Source organism: Salvelinus fontinalis, chromosome 34 (genome assembly GCF_029448725.1).
Source record: "Salvelinus fontinalis isolate EN_2023a chromosome 34, ASM2944872v1, whole genome shotgun sequence".
In the NCBI taxonomy this organism is placed as follows: domain Eukaryota; kingdom Metazoa; phylum Chordata; class Actinopteri; order Salmoniformes; family Salmonidae; genus Salvelinus; species Salvelinus fontinalis.
Genome location: NC_074698.1, coordinates 35045436 through 35067007, shown reverse-complemented (window position 1 = coordinate 35067007; position 21572 = coordinate 35045436). Strand labels below are relative to the sequence as shown.

At 46.4% G+C, this 21572-nt stretch overlaps 1 protein-coding gene across 1 annotated transcript in view; it reads left to right on the top strand.

Moving 5' to 3' along the window:
• The first annotated feature begins 3641 nt into the window (after positions 1 to 3641).
• The window catches only part of LOC129833779 (transmembrane protein 235-like), a 32775-nt gene continuing 14844 nt past the window's right edge, over positions 3642 to 21572 (top strand). Inside the window, exons 1-3 of the mRNA XM_055898583.1 lie at positions 3642 to 4168; positions 5643 to 5723; positions 12520 to 12657. Coding sequence (XP_055754558.1) covers positions 3997 to 4168; positions 5643 to 5723; positions 12520 to 12657 — 391 coding nt within the window. The 5' untranslated portion in view covers positions 3642 to 3996. The remainder of the gene's footprint in view (positions 4169 to 5642; positions 5724 to 12519; positions 12658 to 21572) is intronic.

Sequence of the window (21572 nt, the reverse complement as noted above, 5' to 3'; positions counted from 1 at the left end):
ACGTTTCACAGTCCGGAACCTCTAACAACGGGCCACAGTCCGGAACCTCCAACGACAGGCCACAGTCCGGAACCTCCAACGACGGGCCACAGTCCGGAACCTCCAACGACGGGCCACAGTCCGGAGCCTCCAGTGAAGATCCCCAGTCCGGGGCCTCCAGCTACGGTCCCCAGCCCGGGGTCTCCAGCGACGGTCCCCAGCCCGGGGTCTCCAGCGACGGTCCCCAGCCCGGGGTCTCCAGCGAGGGTACGCAGCCCGGGGCCTCCAGCGAGGGTACGCAGTCCGGGGCCTCCGGCGATGATCCGCAGTCCGGGGGCTCCGGCGATGATCCACGGTCCGGATCTACATAGGCTGAGGGATCAGTGTAAAGAGGGGGGAGCGGCGGCCAGAACCAGAGCCGCCACCGAGGGTAGATGCCCACCCGGACCCTCCCCTATAAGTTCAGGTTTGCCATTTTCCCTTTTGGTTTTGTTGAGTTCTTATTCTATGTTTAGTTGCCTGTATGCACTATCCATATTAGCTTCATGGTTTGTTTTGTTATTTTGTTTGTTTTGTTCAGTGTTCGTTCTTTAAATAAAGAGGAATGTACGCTTACCACGCTGCGCCTTGGTCTCCTCCCTACGATGGCTGTGACACTATAAATCAAATGCACAGTTGATGTCAGAGGTTTACATACACCTTAGTCAAATACATTTAAACTCTGTTTTTCACAATTCCTGACATTTAATCATAGTAAAAATCCCTGTCTTAGGTCAGTTAGGATCACCACTTAATTTTAAGAATGTGAAATGTCAGAATAATAGTAGAGAATTATTTATTTCCATTTTTATTTCGTTCATCACATTCCCAGTGGGTCAGAAGATTACATACACTCAATTAGTATTTGGTAGCATTGCCTTTAAATTGTTTAACTTGGGTCAAACGTTTCGGGTAGCATTCCACAAGCTTCCCACAATAAGTTGGGTGCATTTTGGCACATTCCTCCTGACAGAGCTGGTGTAACTGAGTCAGGTTTGTAGGCCTCCTTGCTCGCACACGCTTTTTCAGTTCTGCCCACAAATGTTCTATAGGGTTGAGGTCAGGGCTTTGTGATGGCCACTCCAATACCTTGACTTTGTTGTCCTTAAGCCATTTTACCACAACTTGGAAGTATGCTTGGGGTCATTGTCCATTTGGAAAACCCATTTGCGACAAAGCTTGAACTTCCTGACTGATGTCTTGAGATGTTGCATATGTTGCATATATATCCATACAATTTACCTCCTCATGATGCCATCTATTTTGTGAAGTGCACCAGTCCCTCCTGCAGCAAAGCACCCCCACAACATGATGCTGCCACCCCCTTGCTTCATGGTTGGGATGGTGTTCTTCGGCTTGCAAGCTTCCCCATTTTTCCTCCAAGCATGGCCAAACAGTTCTATTTTTGTTTCATCAGACCAGAGGACACTTCTCCAAAAATAATGATCTTTGTCCCCATGTGCAGTTGCAAACCGTAGTCTGGCTTTTTTATGGTGGTTTTGGAGCAGTGGCTTCTTCCTTGCTGAGTGGCCTTTCAGGTTATGTCGATATAGGACTCGTTTTACTGTGGATATAGATACTTTTGTACCTGTTTCCTCCAGCATCTTCACAAGGTCCTTTGCTGTTATTCTGGGATTGATTTGCAGTTTTCGCACCAAAGTACATTAATCTCTAGGAGACAGAACGCGTCTCCTTCCTGAGCGCTTGTCACGTTCTGACCTTTCTTCTTTTCTTTTTATGTCTTTGTGTTAGGTTGGTCAGGGCGTGAGTTGGGGTGGGTAGTCTATGTTCTGTTTTCTATGTTGTTGTATTTCTATGTCTGGCCTGATATGGTTCTCAATCAGAGGCAGCTGTCGATCGTTGTCTCTGATTGAGAATCATATTTAGGTAGCCTGTTTTCCCCATTTTGGTTGTGGGTGGTTGTTTCCTGGGTTTGTGTTTGTGTCACCATTCAGGACTGTTTCGGTTTTCGTTTTCATTCACTTTGTTATTTTTGTATTTTGTAGTGTTCAGTTTATTATTAAAATATGACAAACACTTACCACGCTGCATATTGGTCCGATCCTTCATACTCCTCAGAGGAGGAGGACGAGAATCGTTACAGCGGTATGACGGCTGCGTGGTCCAATGGTGTTTATATTTGCGTACTCTTGTTTGTACAGATGAACGTGGTACCTTCAGGCGTTTGGAAATTGCTCCCAAGGAAGACTCATACTTGTGGAGGTCTACAATTTTGTTTCTGAGGTCTAGGCTGATTTCTTTAATTTTCCCATGATGTCAAGCAAAGAGGCACTGAGTTTGAAGGTAGGCCTTGAAATAGATCCACAGGTATACCTCCAATTGACTTAAATGATGTCAATTAGCCTATCAGAAGCTTCTAAAGCCATGGCATCATTTTCTGGAATTTTCCAAGCTGTTTAAAGGCACAGTCAACTTAGTATATGTAAACTTCTGACCCACTGGAATTGTGATACAGTGAATTATAAGTGAAATAATATGTCTGTAAACAATTGTTGGAAAAATTACTTGTGTCATGCACAAAGTAGATGTCCTAACCGACTTGCCAAAACTATAGTTTGTTAACAAGTAATTTGTGGAGTTGTTGAAAAACTAATTTTAATGACTCCAACCTAAGTGTATGTAAACTTCCGACTTCAACTGTATTTATAAAGCCCTTTTTACATCAGCAGATGTCACAACGTGCTTATACAGAAATCCAGCCTAAAACCCCACATCTGGGTGGTAGCCTGACTAGGAAACTTGTTGTCAGCTCCCCAATCTAGTGCATAGGCTTTTGCTCAGTGGGCTACAGCCTTGACATGCACAAGAGCCTCAGGCAACCTAGGGATCACTCCGTGTCAATTGGGGATATGAGGACATGAGAGGGTGCTGAATACAATTTAATCCAATACAATACTTGTGGACCCAGCTCGTTATAGAAGTAGCCTACTACTAATACAACATTCCTTCATTCCAGGTAACCTGACTGATTTATTGACTGTCCATTCTAAGAAATTGTCACAATAATATTAAAAGTTCCGATATGGAGCTCGTCATCCATTATGTGTTTGGTGTAATGGATCAGCTGTTCCAAAATAGGCTAACTACTGAAATACAAGATATATTAGCAGTGCCACTGCTCATCAAAAACGTTATAAGAGAATTGAGTAGGACTGGGCTGCAGCGTGATAGCCAGTGCTACAAGTACCCTCTCGGTTAGGTGTAAGCCATTGCTTAAATTGAGTACATATTAAGCTAATAGTTGACTATATTTCATTTGAGCAAGTAGTTTATCAATGCTGCTCCTTCCTTTATTCTTTTGGGTTTCCCATTGACAGTCCCGCCCTCTGATTGACAGCTCTCAGACGATAACCTTCTGTTCAACCTGCCTGAAATAGAGAAAATAAGTGCGTTTTGAGTCCTCATCATCTGGACAGAAAGTTTCCATTTTGAGTTTGAAGCTTGAAAAGTTTCTCAAAGTGAAGTATTTCTCTATTGGGATGTATCTTAATGCTACTGGCTATTTTCATTAAAATGTATTCCTGGTGTCCTGCTCATTTTACTTATAGGTCCTAATGTTTACTCTCACTACTCCTACGAACTAGCGTGGGTGTACTTACCCAGGAGTGAGGAGTGGGTTACATAAGCATCGGACCCTCTCAGTAGTGTCTAATAATACATCGGTCGGCTACTCTCTCTCCCGTTATTTACTATTTCAAAGCGCAGTTGCGTTTTATTATTCGTTCCATTATTTTTGACAATATCAAAACAGAACCCTCTTGACCAGATGTTGCCGAGGATAATTTAACAAGTCAGCACTAGATGGCGGGAGAAGAATAAAGACCATGTTGGAGAGCTTTGCGTATTTATCCATCTCGGGTGCGCGGTCCAGAACGTTGTGTGAAACGGATTTCTTTGTGACCATGGCGTTCATTTGAATTGCTCACGGATTTGTTTTTTAACGAAGTTGAATTGACAATGAAGTACGGAATGGTTGTTATCACGGCTGGCTTTTCAGGTTTACTCAGCTTCAGCTTTCTTGCAGTGGCAATTGGCAGCGACTATTGGTACATCATCGATGTGAACAAGGCGAACCAGTCGGACTTGGAGGACCTGAGTTCGCATTCCGGTCTCTGGAGGATCCGTGAAGGTATGTCCACGTAATTAACCATTTTTTTAAGCACCCCAAATCAAATGCCATAGCCTAGCACACTTTGATATAGCGGTTCAATATTGCGCTGTGTTTTCTAGTAGCGTGTCATATAACTTGAACTACATATGCCTAATTTAAACAACGGAGTCTACCTGTTTCACCACCCATGTCAGCCTGCTTCCACGACCCACTGGCCATAGACGTCCGTTCAACGTCTAATTGTAATGTATATTTGGTTGAGTTGTCAACTAACGTGAATTCAACGTGACATCAACCAAAAAATGTCCTTTAGGTTAAGAGTTGGATGAAAAAAACAAGAAATTCCCATAAATTAATGACTTTTTGCAAATGCAATCACTTGTCAATGTTGATTCAACTTCGTCACATTTTTGCTTTCCTTATTTTATTTTAGATTACATTTATTTAAATTCAGCTACAAAAACAGAATCGAGTTTCACCTTCAAAATGCTACCCCTTTCAGAATGGACCCAATGCTGGTCCATAGCCATCTCTGTTGTAGACTCATTTGCATGCACAGGACATTGCAATAAACAGGTGCACTTTAGAAGCGTTCTTTACACATCTGTTTTATTGTACTCTCGCTCATTTACATTTTTGCATATACATTATGATTATTGTTATTACTATTATGAATACTATTATTATGATTGTTATTAATATTATCATTTTTATTGTTATTATTATTATACGTGTTATAATTATTAATATTTTTGTTATTGTTATTATTATGATTAATAATAATATTGTTATTATTATTATGATTAATAATAATAATGTTATTATTATTATTAATATCAATAATATTAATATTATTATTATTATTATTCACATAGCTGACCTGTATCTTTCTGGCTGTTTTTTCAACTGCATCTCTGTCAGCCTAGAGCATATTTCCCATAGCAGACAGTCTGTGCGTCCCAAATCACACCCTATTCCCTATTCCCATAGAGCTCCGGTCAAAAGTAGTGCACTACATAGGAAATAAGATGCTATTTGGGACGCAGACATGGGGGAGTAACACATTACTTAGGGAGCACCTGCAGTGTCTGTTAGTGTATCAAGTCAGGTGCTACACCACAATTCTGCAGTACAGTGTGTCAACACTATCAATCACTGCTATAGATTTGTTGATTCATGGCCTGTAAAGAGTTCTGTCTGAGAGCTCAGCGGTGAAGCAGCTGTCGATGTTAGGCACACACTTAGTAACCGGATATTAGCAACCATATAGGTCTTATACAGCCATAGGTGTGTTGTGTCATAGCCTACCGTTTGACTGGTATTTTAACATGGTGATGTATGTACCAGTCTGAGCAGTCCAATATAATATGCAATATCTGCCATTTAGCAGAAGCTTTTATCCAAAGCGACGTAGTCATGCAATCATGCCATTTTACGTATCGTCTACCAGTCTGAAAGGTCAGCACATATCTTCTGTTTGCTCTTTTTACAGGGAAAAATGCCACCTCTTGGCCAATCCAGTCCTTCTTTGTGGATACCTCCAACAAAACTGACATAGAGAAGCACCTTATCAGTGAGTATGTGGCCTCTGCTATGTGGCCTCGGACGCCTTCTACATGAAGACTATATTTGGGTCCCAAATGGCACCCTATTCCCTACATAGTGCGTAACGTTTAACCAGAGTCCTATGAGCCCTGGTAAAAAGTAGCAGTAGTGGAAAAATTAACCAATTGTTGTACTTGAGTAAAAGTAAAGATACCTTAATGGAAAATAACTCAAGTTAAAGTTAAAGAATACATTTTAAAAATAATCTTATTTTAAGCAAACCAGGCTGTCACGTTCCTGACCTATTTCTGTTAGTTTGTTGTATGTGTTAGTTGGTCAGGACGTGAGTTTGGGTGGGCATTCTATGTTGTCTGTTTCTATGTTGGTTTAGGGTTGCCTGGTATGGCTCTTAATTAGAGGCAGGTGTTTGGCGTTCCTCTAATTGAGAGTCATATTTAGGTAGGTTGTTTCACAGTGTTCGTTGTGGGTGGTTGTCTCCTGTGTCAGTGTTTGTCGCACCATACGGGACTGTTCGGTTTGTTTTGTACATCGTCATTTTGTGTAGTCTATTTTTCCCTGTTCATGCGTTCTTCGTGTTTAATGTAAGTTCGTCGTCCAGGTCTGTCTACTCCGTTTGTTGTTTTGTTAGTTATAGTAAAGTTCGTGTTTTTTCGTCTTTTCTTTAAATAAATAATGTGTTCACAACCCGCTGCGCCTTGGTTCCATCACTACTCCTCCTCTTCGGTTGAAGAGCAGCGGTGTAATCGAGGAAGGGACAGCGCAAGAAGGAGGAATGGACTTGGGAGGATGTTTTGGACGGGAAAGGTTGCTACACATGGGAGGAGATCCTACCTGGAAGGGATCGCCTCCCATGGGAACAGCTGGAGGCACTGAGGAGAGCAGAGGCAATCGGAGAAGGGAACCGCCTTATAAGGGGATGCGTCTTGCACGGAAGCCCGAAAAGCCAGTGAGTACTACCCAAAAATTTCTTGGGGGGGCCTAAGAGGTAGTGGGCCAAGGGCAGGTAGGAGATCTGCGCCCACTTACCAGGCTAACCGTGGAGAGCGGGAGTACGGGCAGACACCGTGTTACGCAGTAGAGCGCATGGTGCCTCCTGTATGTGTGCATAGCCCGGTGCGGGTTATTCCACCTCCCCGCACTGGCAGGGCTAGATTGAGTATTGCGCCGGATGTCATGAAGCCAGCCCTACATATCTGGCCACCAGTGCGTCTCCTCGGGCCGGCTTACATGGCACCAGCCTTACGCATGGTATCCCCGGTTCGCCTACATAGGCCGGTGCGGGTTATTCCACCTCCCCGCACTGGTCGGGCAACGGGGAGCATTCAACCAGGTAAGGTTGGGCAGACTCAATGCTCAAGGGAGCCAGTACGCCTACACGGTCCGGTATTTCCGGCGCCACCTTCCTGTCCCAGCCCAGTACCACCAGTGCCTACACCACGCACCAGGCTTCCAGTGCGTTTCCAGAGCCCTGTTCCTCCTCCACGCACTCTCCCTATGGTGCGTGTCTCCAGCCCAGTGCCTCCAGTTCCGGCACCACGCACTAAGCCACCTGTGCGTCTCCAGAGCCCTGTACGCACTGTTCCTTCTTCCCGCACTCGCCCTGATGTGCCTCTTCGGTTGAAGAGGAGGAGGACCACCTTTACACAGGCGGCACCATTTTCTTGTTATTTTTTTATTTGCAGATAGCCAGAGGCACACACTCACACACCAACACTCACACACCAACACTCACACACCAACACTCCCACACCAACACTCCCACACCAACACTCCCACACCAACACTCCCACACCAACACTCAGACACCAACACTCAGACACCAACACTCAGACACCAACACTCACACACCAACACTCACACACCAACACTCAGACACCAACACTCAGACACCAACACTCAGACACCAACACTCAGACACCAACACTCAGACACCAACACTCAGACACCAACACTCAGACACCAACACTCAGACACCAACACTCAGACACCAACACTCAGACACCAACACTCAGACACCAACACTCAGACACCAACACTCACACACCAACACTCAGACACCAACACTCAGACACCAACACTCACACACCAACACTCACACACCAACACTCACACACCAACACTCACACACCAACACTCACACACCAACACTCACACACCAACACTCACACACCAACACTCACACACCAACACTCACACACCAACACTCACACACCAACACTCACACATCATTTACAAATGAAGCATGTGTGTTTAGTGAGTCTGTCAGATCAGAGGCAGTAGAGATGATTCTTGATAAGTGTGTGAATTTGACCATTTTGCTGTCCTGCTAAGTATTCAAAATGTAACGAGTACTTTTGATTGTCTGGGAAAATGTACGGAGTAAAAAGTACATGATTTCCTTTAGGAATGTAGTGGAGTAAAAGTAGTCAAAAATATAAATAGTAAAGTACAGATACCCCCCAAAAACTACTTAAGTAGCAATTAAAGTATTTTTACTTCAGTTCTTTACACCATTTAGGGCAGAGCTGTAGTTAGTTCTAGCTCTGTCACATCCACACACAACAGCACAGGTTGTTGAGTCTGTACGATGGGCTCAATGTTTACAAAGTGAATCAACATCATTGCACTCCACTTTGACAATACAATATAGACCCCATAAAATGATAAGGTTCATTACTAAACATGTGCAGTTGAAGTTGGAAGTTTACATACACCTTAGCCAAATACATTTAAACTCAGTTTTTCACAATTCCTGACATTTAATCCTAGTAAATATTTTACATGCACTCAATTAGTATTTGGTAGCATTGCCTTTAAATTGTTTAACTTGGGTCAAACGTTTCGGGTAGCATTCCACAAGCTTCCCACAATAAGTTGGGTGAATTTTGTCCCATTCCTCCTGACAGAGCTGGTGTAACTGAATCAGGTTTGTAGGCCTCCTTGTTCGCACATGCTTTTTCAATTCTGCCCACAAATGGTCTACGGAATTGAGGTCAGGGCTTTATGATGGCCACTCCAATACCTTGACTTTGTTGTCCTTAAGCCATTTTGTCACAACTTTGGAAGTATGCTTGGGCTCATTGTCCATTTGGAAGACCCATTTGCGACCAAGCTTTAACTTCCTGACTGATGTCTTGAGATGTTGCTTCAATATATCCACATAATTTTACCTCCTCATGATGCAATCTATTTTGTGAAGTGCACCAGTCCCTCCTGCAGCAAAGCACCCCCACAACGTGATGCTGCCACCCCCGTGCTTCACGGTTGGGATGGTGTTTTTTGGCTTGCAAGCATCCCCCTTTTTCCTCCAAACATATAACAATGGTAATTATGGCCTAACAGTTCTATTTTTGTTTCATCAGACCAGAGGACATTTCTCCGAAAAGTATGAACTTTGTCCCCATGTGCAGTTGCAAACCGTAGTCTGGCTTTTTTATGGCGGTGTTGGAGCAGTGGCTTCTTCTTTGCTGAGTGGCCTTTCAGGTTATGTCGATATAGGACTCGTTTTACTGTGGATATAGATACTTTTGTATCTGTTTCCTCCAGCATCTTCACAAGGTCCTTTGCTGTTGTTCTGGGATTGATTTGTACTTTTCTCACCAAAGTACGTTCATCTCTAGGAGACAGAACGCCTCTCCTTCCTGAGCGGTATGACGGCTGCGTGGTCCCATGGCGTTTATACTTGCGTCCTATTGTTTGTACAGATGAACGTGGTACCTTCAGGCATTTGGAAATTGCTCTTAAGGATGATCCAGACTTGTAAAGGTCTACAATTTTGTTTCTGGGTCTTGGCTGATTTCTTTGGATTTTCCCATGATGTCAAGTAAAAAGCCACTGAGTTTGAAGATAGGCCTTGAAATGTAACGGCTGTCAATGTCGTTCTCCTCCTCAGACGAGGAGGAGCATGGATCGGGCCAAGATGCGGAGTAGGAGGTATTCATGATTTTAATGGCAAACCAACAAACACTACAAATTAACAAAAGCAACAAACGTGACTAACCTGCAACAGTCCTGTGTGGCCCAAACGCTAACACAGGAAACAAACACCCACAAAACACCAGTGAAACCCCGGCTGCCTTAGTATGACTCTCAATCAGAGACAAACGATACACACCTGTCTCTAATTGAGAATCATACCAGGCCGAACACAAAACCCCACATAGAAATAGAAAACATAGACTGCCCACCCAACACTCACGCCCTGACCAATAAAGACATATAAAACAAGAGAAAACAGGTCAGGAACGTGACATGAAATACATCCACAGGTACACCTCCAGGTGACTCAAATGATGTCATTTAGCCTATCAGAAGCTTCTAAAGCCGTGGAATAATTTTCTGGAATTTTCCAAGCTGTTTAAAGACACAGTCAACTTAGTGTATGTAAACTGAAATTGTGATACAGTGAAATATAAGTGAAATAATCTGTCTGTAAACAATTGTTGGAAAAATTACTTGTGTCATGCACAAAGTAGATGTCCTAACCGACTTGCCAAAACTATAGTTCGTTAACAAGACATTTGTGGAGTGGTTGAAAATCAAGTTTTAATGACTCCAACCTAAGTGTATGTAAACTTCCGACTTCAACTGTAGTTGGGCTTTTGTTGGCCTATAGTGTATACTTGACTTAATTAAGGACAAGTAGCATTTCAGGACGACGGTGGTAAAACAGACCAAGCTGACAAATAAAGGGTTTCTTTTTTTCTTTTGGAAATACAGTGTATTCGGAAAGTATTCAGACCCCTTAACTTTTTCCACATTTTGTTACGTTGCAGCCTTATTCTAAAATGTATTAAATTGTTTTTCCCCTCATCAATCTACACACAATACTCCATAAAGATGAAGAAAAAAACTTTTTTTTTTTCAAATGCATAAAAATAAATAAAATGAAATATCATATTTACAGAAGTATTTAGACCCTTTACTCAGTACTTTGTTGAAGCACCTTTGGCAGCAATTACAGCCTCGAGTCTTCTTGGGTACAAGCTTGGCACACCTGTATTTGGGGAGTTTTTCCCATTCTGCTCTGCAGATCCTCAAGCTCTGTCAGGCTGGATGGGGAGCGTTGCTGCACGGCTATTTTCTGGTCTCTCTAGAGATGTTCGATAGGGTTCAAGTCCGGGATCTGGCTGGGCCACTCACTGACATTCCGAGACTTGTCCCGAAGTCACTCCTGGGTTGTCTTGGCTGTGTGCTTAGGGTCGTTGTCCTGTTGGAAGGAGAACCTTCATCCCAGGTCCTGAGCGCTATGGAGCAGGTTTTCATCAAGGATCTCTCTGTACTTTGCGCCGTTCATCTTTCCCTCGATCCTGCCTAGTCTCCCAGTCCTTGCCACTGACAAACATCCATGGAGCTACCACCACCATGCTTCACTGTAGGGATGGTGCCAGGTTTCCTCCAAACATGATTATTGGTATTCAGGCCAAAGGGTTCAATCATGGTTTCATCAGACCAGAGAATCTTGTATGACTTTTGGCAAACTCCAAGCAGGCTGGCATGTGCCTTTTACTGAGGAGTGGCTTCCGTCTGGCCACTCTACCATAAAGGCCTTATTGGTGGAGTGCTGCAGAGATGGTTGTCCCTCTGGAAGGTTCTCCCATCTCCACAGAGGAACTCTGGAGTTCTGTCAGAGTGACCATCGGGTTCTTGGCCACCTCCTTGACCAAGGCCCCTCTCCCACCGATTGCTCAGTTTGGCCGGGTTGCCAGCTCTAGGAAGAGTCTTGGTGGTTCCAAACTTCTTCCATTTAAGAATGATGGAGGCAGGCCACTGTGTTCTTGTGGACCTTCAATGCTGTCTCAGAGCTCTACAGACAATTCCTTCGACCGCATGGCTTGGTTTTTGCTCTGACATGCACTGTCAACTGTGGGACCTTATATAGACAGGTGTGTGCCTTTCCAAATCATGTCCAATCAATTTAATTGAACACAGGTGGTCTCCAATCGAGTTGTAGTAACATCTCAAAGATGATCAATGGAAACAGAATGCAGCTGAGCTCAATTTTGAGTCTCATAGCAAAGGGTCTGAATACTTACGTAAATAATACATTTGCAAACATTTCTGAAAACCTGTTTTCTCTTTGTCATTATGGGGATTTGTGTGTAGATTGATGATGGGAAACAAATAATTTAACCCATTTTAGAATAAAACTGTAACGTAACAAATTGTGGAAGAAGTCAAGGGTCTGAATGCCCCTCACACACACCCCCAAGCACACAGTGATGTTTCTAGGCATAAGCGACATAAGTGGCCACTAAGGAGCCCACAACCCGATTTAGTATGTCAGCCTGGGTCTCAACGAGAGTTAGAATAGTATAATACAATTTTGAAGTTTGTTAGTGCATCTGCAGTTTTCCTATTGTTATGTCAATCACTGACAGTCACTTAATTAGCCCATGTGAGATAACATTTCTCTATGCAAAATGTGTAGAATTACAAGACATTAGCTTCAAAGCTGCAAATCATTCTTTCGGCCACCAAGAGGGGGGCATTACTTTTTTTTGCCCGTGAGATGGGGGGGCCCCCAACCAAATATCGCTTATGGTCCCCGAAACGCTAGAAACAGACCTGCTTGCACACACACACACACACACATACACACACACACACACACACACACACACACACACACACACACACACACACACACACACACACACACACACACACACACACACACACACACACACACACACACACACACACACACCATGCGGAAATGTTTTTGTGAGAGGACAATGTACAGTGATATGTATTTCTCCAGCTCACAGTAACCCTGCTTTGCATTCTGGGTCTCCCTGCAGACTCCCACAAGGTCATAGTCACCCTGCTGCCTCTCAGTCTGTTGCTGGTGGTGTTGGGAGGGATCTGTGGTCTGGTCAGCTCTCTGGCCAGGAATCCCAGCCTGCTGGCCGGCTCTGCATCCTACTTCCTCTTCTGCAGTAAGTGACTTTCTGGAGCATCTCCTTGGTGTTCAGGCCTGGGTTGTGTTCATTAGACACTAATTGGAAGAGAACGGACTGAAACGGGGACTACATGGACTTGTCCAATGAGAAACACTCTTATTTATTTTTTTTAATAGATTTAGTTTTATTCTGTTGTGTGCCCTAATGAACACAACCCTGGTTTTCAGAAAAGGGTTAAAATAGTATTTGTGTTTGCTTGAGCTTTCCCAGCACAATGGAAACAATAGAATAGTCCAAAAGTGCCAACTCTGCCCACCTGGCACTCAAGGTGAACCTTTTGAAAGAAAACAATATGAACCCATGTTTTTCATGGTGTTCTGGAGCTTGTGGCAGTGAAATGGTTATTGTATATTGATTCTATGTTGTACTGATGTGAATGTCTTGTTCAATTGCTTTAGGCTGAAATTGTACGGTGCACGATACTGAAAGGTTAAAGACCAGTGGGCATTTTCTAGCTGTCAGTGTGTGTGGGAGGATTTGAGTACAAACATTCTCATACTGTTGTCTTTATTCAATTGAAGGTCGCTTTCAGCTTTCAAATAAACTCAGTTTTCACTCTGAAACAGGCTTAAATAACCTCATTCAAGGATATTCAGAGATGACAGTAAATATGTCTTGAAAGGTTGAGATATTGCACTGAATACTTTTAGTTGGGGTCGGTTTAATGCAGGGCTTCCCGGGGCTGAAGCCCCTGAGCCCAAGCCCGTAGATCCACAGGAGTTTCAAATACACCAGAGAGCATCATTTAGCCACAGAAGATGAATAGTTCCTCCCCCCCAAAAACAACTGTGGATTAAAGAGCGACTGCCTTTTAAAAGGCAACTAATCCTTTTGAGGCATCAATATGAGTCAGAAACAGTTATTCTAGTGTCATAGTTGACTTCAAAGTGTAAATAGAATCATTTTGGTCGTAAAGTCAGTTTAGTCTACAACAGAGTGTGTAACATCTGTGCATCACACTGGGTAAATGAAGGTTGGGTTTTGATTTGACAATGTCCTTTTGCCCAATAACATGGGGTGAACAGCTGTGATGATTGCTCTCTATCCAATAGCATTGACAGTGAGACAGTCCTGCCCAGAAGCTCCGACTTTTTACATAAGACAACATGTTGTGCATTTTATTACCTGAGACATACTGCACCAAATACCTTAGTTAGATGTCAAATTGTGCAACTACAACATCCTTGGCCAAAACGTCAACATCTATTACAGATTTCTTGAGTTATTTTACATTCATTCTTGGGACTTTGAGGAAGGGAAATAGACTTCCACGTCTACAGTGTCTCATGGGGGACAAACATCAATAACCTAATGTGAAATTGGTCAGGAAACTGAAATCTTGTTTATCGAATGAGCAACCTAAAAAACATGTACCAATCAATGTGTTCAGTGGATCTTTGAGTTTTATCACAAACACATCCAGGTAACTGCTAAAATAAAGGAAACACCAACATACCGTGTCTAAATAGGGTGTCGGGCACCACATGCTCCCAAAAGAGCTTCAATGCGCCATCGCACAGATAATACAAGTGGACCTAAACCAGCACCCCAGGGGCACTACAGCAAGGAACTGAACCCCTAACCTGCCCCAGGGGCACTACAGCAAGACACTGAACCCCTAACCTGCCCCAGGGGCACTGCAGCAAGACACTGAACCCCTAACCTGCCCCAGGGGCACTGCAGCAAGACACTGAACCCCTAACCTGCCCCAGGGGCACTGCAGCAAGACACTGAACCCCTAACCTGCCCCAGGGGCACTGCAGCAAGACACTGAACCCCTAACCTGCCCCAGGGGCACTGCAGCACGACACTGAACCCCTAACCTGCCCCAGGGACACTGCAGCAAGACATTGAACCCCTAACCTGCCCCAGGGGCACTACAGCAAGACACTGAACCCCTAACCTGCCCCAGTGGCACTGCAGCAAGACACTGAACCCCTAACCTGCCCCAGGGGCACTACAGCAAGACACTGAACCCCTAACCTGCCCCAGGGGCACTGCAGCAAGACACTGAACCCCTAACCTGCCCCAGGGGCACTACAGCAAGACACTGAACCCCTAACCTGCCCCAGGGGCACTACAGCAAGACACTGAACCCCTAACCTGCCCCAGGGGCACTACAGCAAGGAACTGGACCCCTAACCTGCCCCAGGGGTACTGCAGCAAGTAACTGAACCCCTAACCTGCCCCAGGGGCACTGCAGCAAGACACTGAACCCCTAACCTGCCCCAGGGGCACTACAGCAAGGAACTGAACCCCTAACCTGCCCCAGGGGCACTGCAGCAAGACACTGAACTCCTAACCTGCCCCAGGGGCACTGCAGCAAGACACTGAACCCCTAACCTGCCCCAGGGGCACTACAGCAAGGAACTGAACCCCTAACCTGCCCCAGGGGCACTGCAGCAAGACACTGAACCCCTAACCTGCCCCAGGGGCACTACAGCAAGACACTGAACCCCTAACCTGCCCCAGGGGCACTACAGCAAGGAACTGAACCCCTAACCTGCCCCAGGGGCACTGCAGCAAGACACTGAACCCCTAACCTGCCCCAGGGGCACTGCAGCAAGACACTGAACCCCTAACCTGCCCCAGGGGCACTACAGCAAGGAACTGAACCCCTAACCTGCCCCAGGGGTACTGCAGCAAGTAACTGAACCCCTAACCTGCCCCAGGGGCACTGCAGCAAGACACTGAACCCCTAACCTACCCCAGGGGCACTACAGCAAGGAACTGAACCCCTAACCTGCCCCAGGGGCACTGCAGCAAGACACTGAACCCCTAACCTGCCCCAGGGGCACTGCAGCAAGACACTGAACCCCTAACCTGCCCCAGGGGCACTACAGCAAGGAACTGGACCCCTAACCTGCCCCAGGGGCACTGCAGCAAGTAACTGAACCCCTAACCTGCCCCAGGGGCACTGCAGCAAGACACTGAACCCCTAACCTGCCCCAGGGGCACTACAGCAAGACACTGAACCCCTAACCTGCCCCAGGGGCACTACAGCAAGACACTGAACCCCTAACCTGCCCCAGGGGCACTGCAGCAAGACACTGAACCCCTAACCTGCCCCAGGGGCACTGCAGCAAGACACTGAACCCCTAACCTGCCCCAGGGCCACTGCAGCAAGACACTGAACCCCTAACCTGCCCCAGGGGCACTACAGCAAGACACTGAACCCCTAACCTGCCCCAGGGGCACTGCAGCAAGACACTGAACCCTTAACCTGCCCCAGGGGCACTACAGCAAGACACTGAACCCCTAACCTGCCCCAGGGGCACTGCAGCAAGACACTGAACCCCTAACCTGCCCCAGGGACACTGCAGCAAGACACTGAACCCCTAACCTGCCCCAGGGACACTGCAGCAAGACACTGAACCCCTAACCTGCCCCAGGGACACTGCAGCAAGACACTGAACCCCTAACTTGCCCCAGGGGCACTACAGCAAGGTACCGAACCCCTAACCTGCCCCAGGGGCACTGCAGCAAGACACTGAACCCCTAACCTGCACCAGGGGCACTGCAGCAAGACACTGAATCCCTAACCTGCCCCAGGGGCACTACAGCAAGGAACTGAACCCCTAACCTGCCCCAGGGGCACTACAGCAAGGAACTGAACCCCTAACCTGTCCCAGAGGCACTGCAGCAAGACACCGAACCCCTAACCTGCCCCAGAGGCACTGCAGCAAGACACTGAACCCCTAACCTGCCCCAGGGGCACTACAGCAAGGTACTGAACCCCTAACCTGCCCCAGGGGCACTACAGCAAGGTACTGAACCCCTAACCTGCCCCAGGGGCACTACAGCAAGGTACTGAACCCCTAACCTGCCCCAGGGGCACTACAGAAAGGTACTGAACCCCTAACCTGCCCCAGGGGCACTACAGCAAGGTACTGAACCCCTAACCTGCCCCAGGGGCACTACAGCTAGGAACTGAACCCCTAACCTGCCCCAGGGGCACTGCAGCAAGACACTGAACCCCTAACCTGCCCCAGGGGCACTGCAGCAAGACACTGAACCCCTAACCTGCCCCAGGGGCACTGCAGCAAGACACTGAACCCCTAACCTGCCCCAGGGCCACTGCAGCAAGACACTGAACCCCTAACCTGCCCCAGGGGCACTACAGCAAGACACTGAACCCCTAACCTGCCCCAGGGGCACTGCAGCAAGACACTGAACCCTTAACCTGCCCCAGGGGCACTACAGCAAGACACTGAACCCCTAACCTGCCCCAGGGGCACTGCAGCAAGACACTGAACCCCTAACCTGCCCCAGGGACACTGCAGCAAGACACTGAACCCCTAACCTGCCCCAGGGACACTGCAGCAAGACACTGAACCCCTAACCTGCCCCAGGGACACTGCAGCAAGACACTGAACCCCTAACTTGCCCCAGGGGCACTACAGCAAGGTACCGAACCCCTAACCTGCCCCAGGGGCACTGCAGCAAGACACTGAACCCCTAACCTGCCCCAGGGGCACTGCAGCAAGACACTGAATCCCTAACCTGCCCCAGGGGCACTACAGCAAGGAACTGAACCCCTAACCTGCCCCAGGGGCACTACAGCAAGGAACTGAACCCCTAACCTGTCCCAGAGGCACTGCAGCAAGACACCGAACCCCTAACCTGCCCCAGAGGCACTGCAGCAAGACACTGAACCCCTAACCTGCCCCAGGGGCACTACAGCAAGGTACTGAACCCCTAACCTGCCCCAGGGGCACTACAGCAAGGTACTGAACCCCTAACCTGCCCCAGGGGCACTACAGCAAGGTACTGAACACCTAACCTGCCCCAGGGGCACTACAGAAAGGTACTGAACCCCTAACCTGCCCCAGGGGCACTACAGCAAGGTACTGAACCCCTAACCTGCCCCAGGGGCACTACAGCTAGGAACTGAACCCCTAACCTGCCCCAGGGGCACTGCAGCAAGACACTGAACCCCTAACCTGCCCCAGGGGCACTGCAGCAAGGAACTGAACCCCTAACCTGCCCCAGGGGCACTACAGCAAGGAACTGAACCCCTAACCTGCCCCAGGGGCACTAGAGCAAGGAACTGAACCCCTAACCTGCCCCAGGGGCACTACAGCAAGGTACTGAACCCCTAACCTGCCCCAGGGGCACTACAGCAAGGTACTGAACCCCTAACCTGCCCCAGGGGCACTACAGCAAGGTACTGAACCCCTAACCTGCCCCAGGGGCACTACAGCAAGGTACTGAACCCCTAACCTGCCCCAGGGGCGCTACAGCAAGGAACTGAACCCCTAACCTGCCCCAGGGGCACTAGAGCAAGGAACTGAACCCTAATCCTGCCCCAGGGGCACTACAGCAAGGTACTGAACCCCTAACCTGCCCCAGGGGCACTACAGCAAGGTACTGAACCCCTAACCTGCCCCAGCGGCACTACAGCAAGACACTGAACCCCTAACCTGCCCCAGGGGCACTGCTCTGCAGCTGACCCTTTGATGCTTCCAGCTTCTAGGACAGGGCTGCTCAACTCCAGTCCCGGAGGTCCAAAACACTTCTGTTTCTTGTTTCTACCTGGTAGTTATTAATTGCACTCACCTGGTTTCCCAGGTCTGACCCAGTACCTGATTAACAGGAGAGGATGAAAAACAGGAGTATTTTGTCCCTCCAGGACCAACACTGCTCTAGGGGAATAAAACAGCCTTGAACAGCCCTGCTCTAGGGGAATAAAACAGCCTTGAACAGCCCTGCTCTAGGGGAATCAAACAGCCTTGAACAGCCCTGCTCTAGGGGAATAAAACAGCCTTGAACAGCCCTGCTCCAGGGGAATAAAACAGCCTTGAACAGCCCTGCTCCAGGGGAATAAAACAGCCTCGAACAACCCTGCTCTAGGGGAATCAAACAGCCTCGAACAGCTCTGCTCCAGGGGAATAAAACAGCCTTGAACAGCCCTGCTCTAGTCATCAATAACACCTTTTCTGGAAATATAGATGCCTTTGCTGGCATGAGTTCCTGTCTAGTCCCTGAAAAAGAGTGTAGGTTCGCAATCTCACACAAAGAAGACATCTTTCATTCATCAGGTTTTTTTCTTGCAGCAGCAGAATAAACATGGCATTATGAGAGTGTCAGGTCTCGTTATGTCTAACTCTTACATTTTTATCCCTCCAAAAAAACTGCTCTTGGTCTACCTAATGGAAATAGGAACACCTTACGTGTTGCCCACTTGACAAGTAAAAAGCTTTCCTTGTGAATAGCTTCTGATGACAGCACCTCCAGACAGAATAAAATATGAGATCTAATCCAGCTGAGACTGAGTGAAGTGCTGTGATGAATAAGCAAAATATACACACATTTCAAATCAGCCCCACAGTGAAATAAAATAAAAACATTGATATTTCTGTAACACTTTCTGTGAGGCACACATACTGTATATAAAGCATTATAAGTAGGCCAGTATATTATTTAGTTTATACTTCTTTACCTTGAAAATATTCACTTTTTGTTGGGGAAAGAAGGAGCCATGTTATTTATGTTCCTTATCCCAATGCAGGTTTGATTCATCTTCAGCCAAGAATGCACATAAAGAGAGTATTATGGCATTTCTATATTATTATAGTAGTAGTTTTATTACATTACATGTAACTTACCTATAGAGTACTTGACTTTGTAACTACTCCTCCAATACCAGTTCTACCTACTTGGGTGATGCCCCGGCAGCTGTTGGCCCAGAAAGCCCACCACTACTTGGCTATTTTGCCCACCACTACTTGGCTATTTTGGCATGATTGAACCAGAATATCAGAGTATTCTGGGCTGTTTTGACCTGATTGAACCAGGATATTAGAGTCTTCTGGGCTGTTTTGACCTGATTGAACCAGAATATCAGAGTCTTCTGGGCTGTTTTGACCTGATTGAACCAGGATATTAGAGTCTTCTGGGCTGTTTTGACCTGATTGAACCAGAATATCAGAGTCTTCTGGGCTGTTTTGACCTGATTGAACCAGGATATCAGAGTCTTCTAGGCTGTTTTGACCTGATTGAACCAGAATATCAGAGTCTTCTGGGCTGTTTTGACCTTATTGAACCAGGATATCAGAGTCTTCTGGGCTGTTTTGACCTGATTGAACCAGAATATCAGAGTCTTCTGGGCTGTTTTGACCTGATTGAACCAGGATATTAGAGTCTACTGGGCTGTTTTGACCTGATTGAACCAGGATATTAGAGTCTACTGGGCTGTTTTGACCTGATTGAACCAGGATATTAGAGTCTACTGGGCTGTTTTGACCTGATTGAACCAGGATATTAGAGTCTACTGGGCTGTTTTGACCTGATTGAACCAGGATATTAGAGTCTACTGGGCTGTTTTGACCTGATTGAACCAGGATATTAGAGTCTACTGGGCTGTTTTGACCTGATTGAACCAGGATATCAGAGTCTTCTGGGCTGTTTTGACCTGATTGAACCAGGATATTAGAGTCTACTGGGCTGTTTTGACCTGATTGAACCAGGATATTAGAGTCTACTTGGTGGCTTTCCACACAGTTGATGAGCAACCTTGTTTTTATATCTGCTTTTCCGATATTTGTTTCCCTGTGCTATTACTTAGTCTGGGCCTGTTTGAACTAGGCCTTCACAGTTCTACTGGGCTGTGCTATTACTTAGTCTGGGCCTGTTTGAACTAGGCCTTCACAGTTCTACTGGGCTGTGCTATTACTTAGTCTGGGCCTGTTTGAACTAGGCCTTCAGAGTTCTACTGGGCTGTGCTATTACTTAGTCTGGGCCTGTTTGAACTAGGCCTTCACAGTTCTACTGGGCTGTGCTATTACTTAGTCTGGGCCTGTTTGAACTAGGCCTTCAGAGTTCTACTGGGCTGTGCTATTACTTAGTCTGGGCCTGTTTGAACTAGGCCTTCACAGTTCTACTTATTTTTCACTCTGGTCTTCAGGCAGCAGGCTGCCTTGAATGAATGTTGTGATGAGAACACAAAGCACTATATTTTCCAGTATTTTTCTCCTACCCGTCCAATATTACAGAGATCCATCTGTTCTGTCTTTGTACTGGATGTGCACACCTTGTGCTTGAGACAAAGATAGACTCACTCAAACAAAACACACGCACACACACAAACTCACAGACACACACTCACACAGACACACACTCACACAGACACACACACACACACACACACACACACACACACACACACACACACACACACACACACACACACACACACACACACACACACACACACACACACACACACACACACACACACACACACACACAGACAAGGTTGCTGTCCCATGTACTGCTACACGGTTTATTGATACACTGGATTCTCAACAGAGCTCAATGTAACATATCTGCTGCTGTACATATCATTATTAATATATATTTTTGGTGTATATACTCATAGATTACGTTTGGATTAACTATAGTGTTATTTGGGTTGTTAACTAGTGTCACGACTTCCACCGAAGGTGGCTCCTCTCCCTGTTCGGGTGGCGCTCGGCGCTCGTCGTCACCGGTCTACTAGCTGCCACCGATCCCTTTTTCCTTTTCGTTTGTTTTTGTCTAATTGTTTTCACCTGTTCCTTGTTGGGGTTTTGGGATGGGTGCTATTTAGGTTCGTTTTGCCCGCTAGTGTTTGTGCGGGCTTATTAGTTGTTACGTGTGGTGATGTTTCGTGTCTGTTTTGGGTTTTTCGCTGTCCAGTGTTTGTAACAAGGTTTGGGGTTTGTTTAGTGCCAGTGTTTTGGGCATTCACCCAAAACACGGGCATGGACCTGTTACGTTTTCGAAGGACATTAAAGCGTTTTCCCGTACATTTCGCTCTCTGCAGTTGACTCCTCATTCATTTCACTCACCCGTCGTTACAACTAGATTAGTCCTAACATTCATGGTTTAACTAGATTAGTCCTAACATT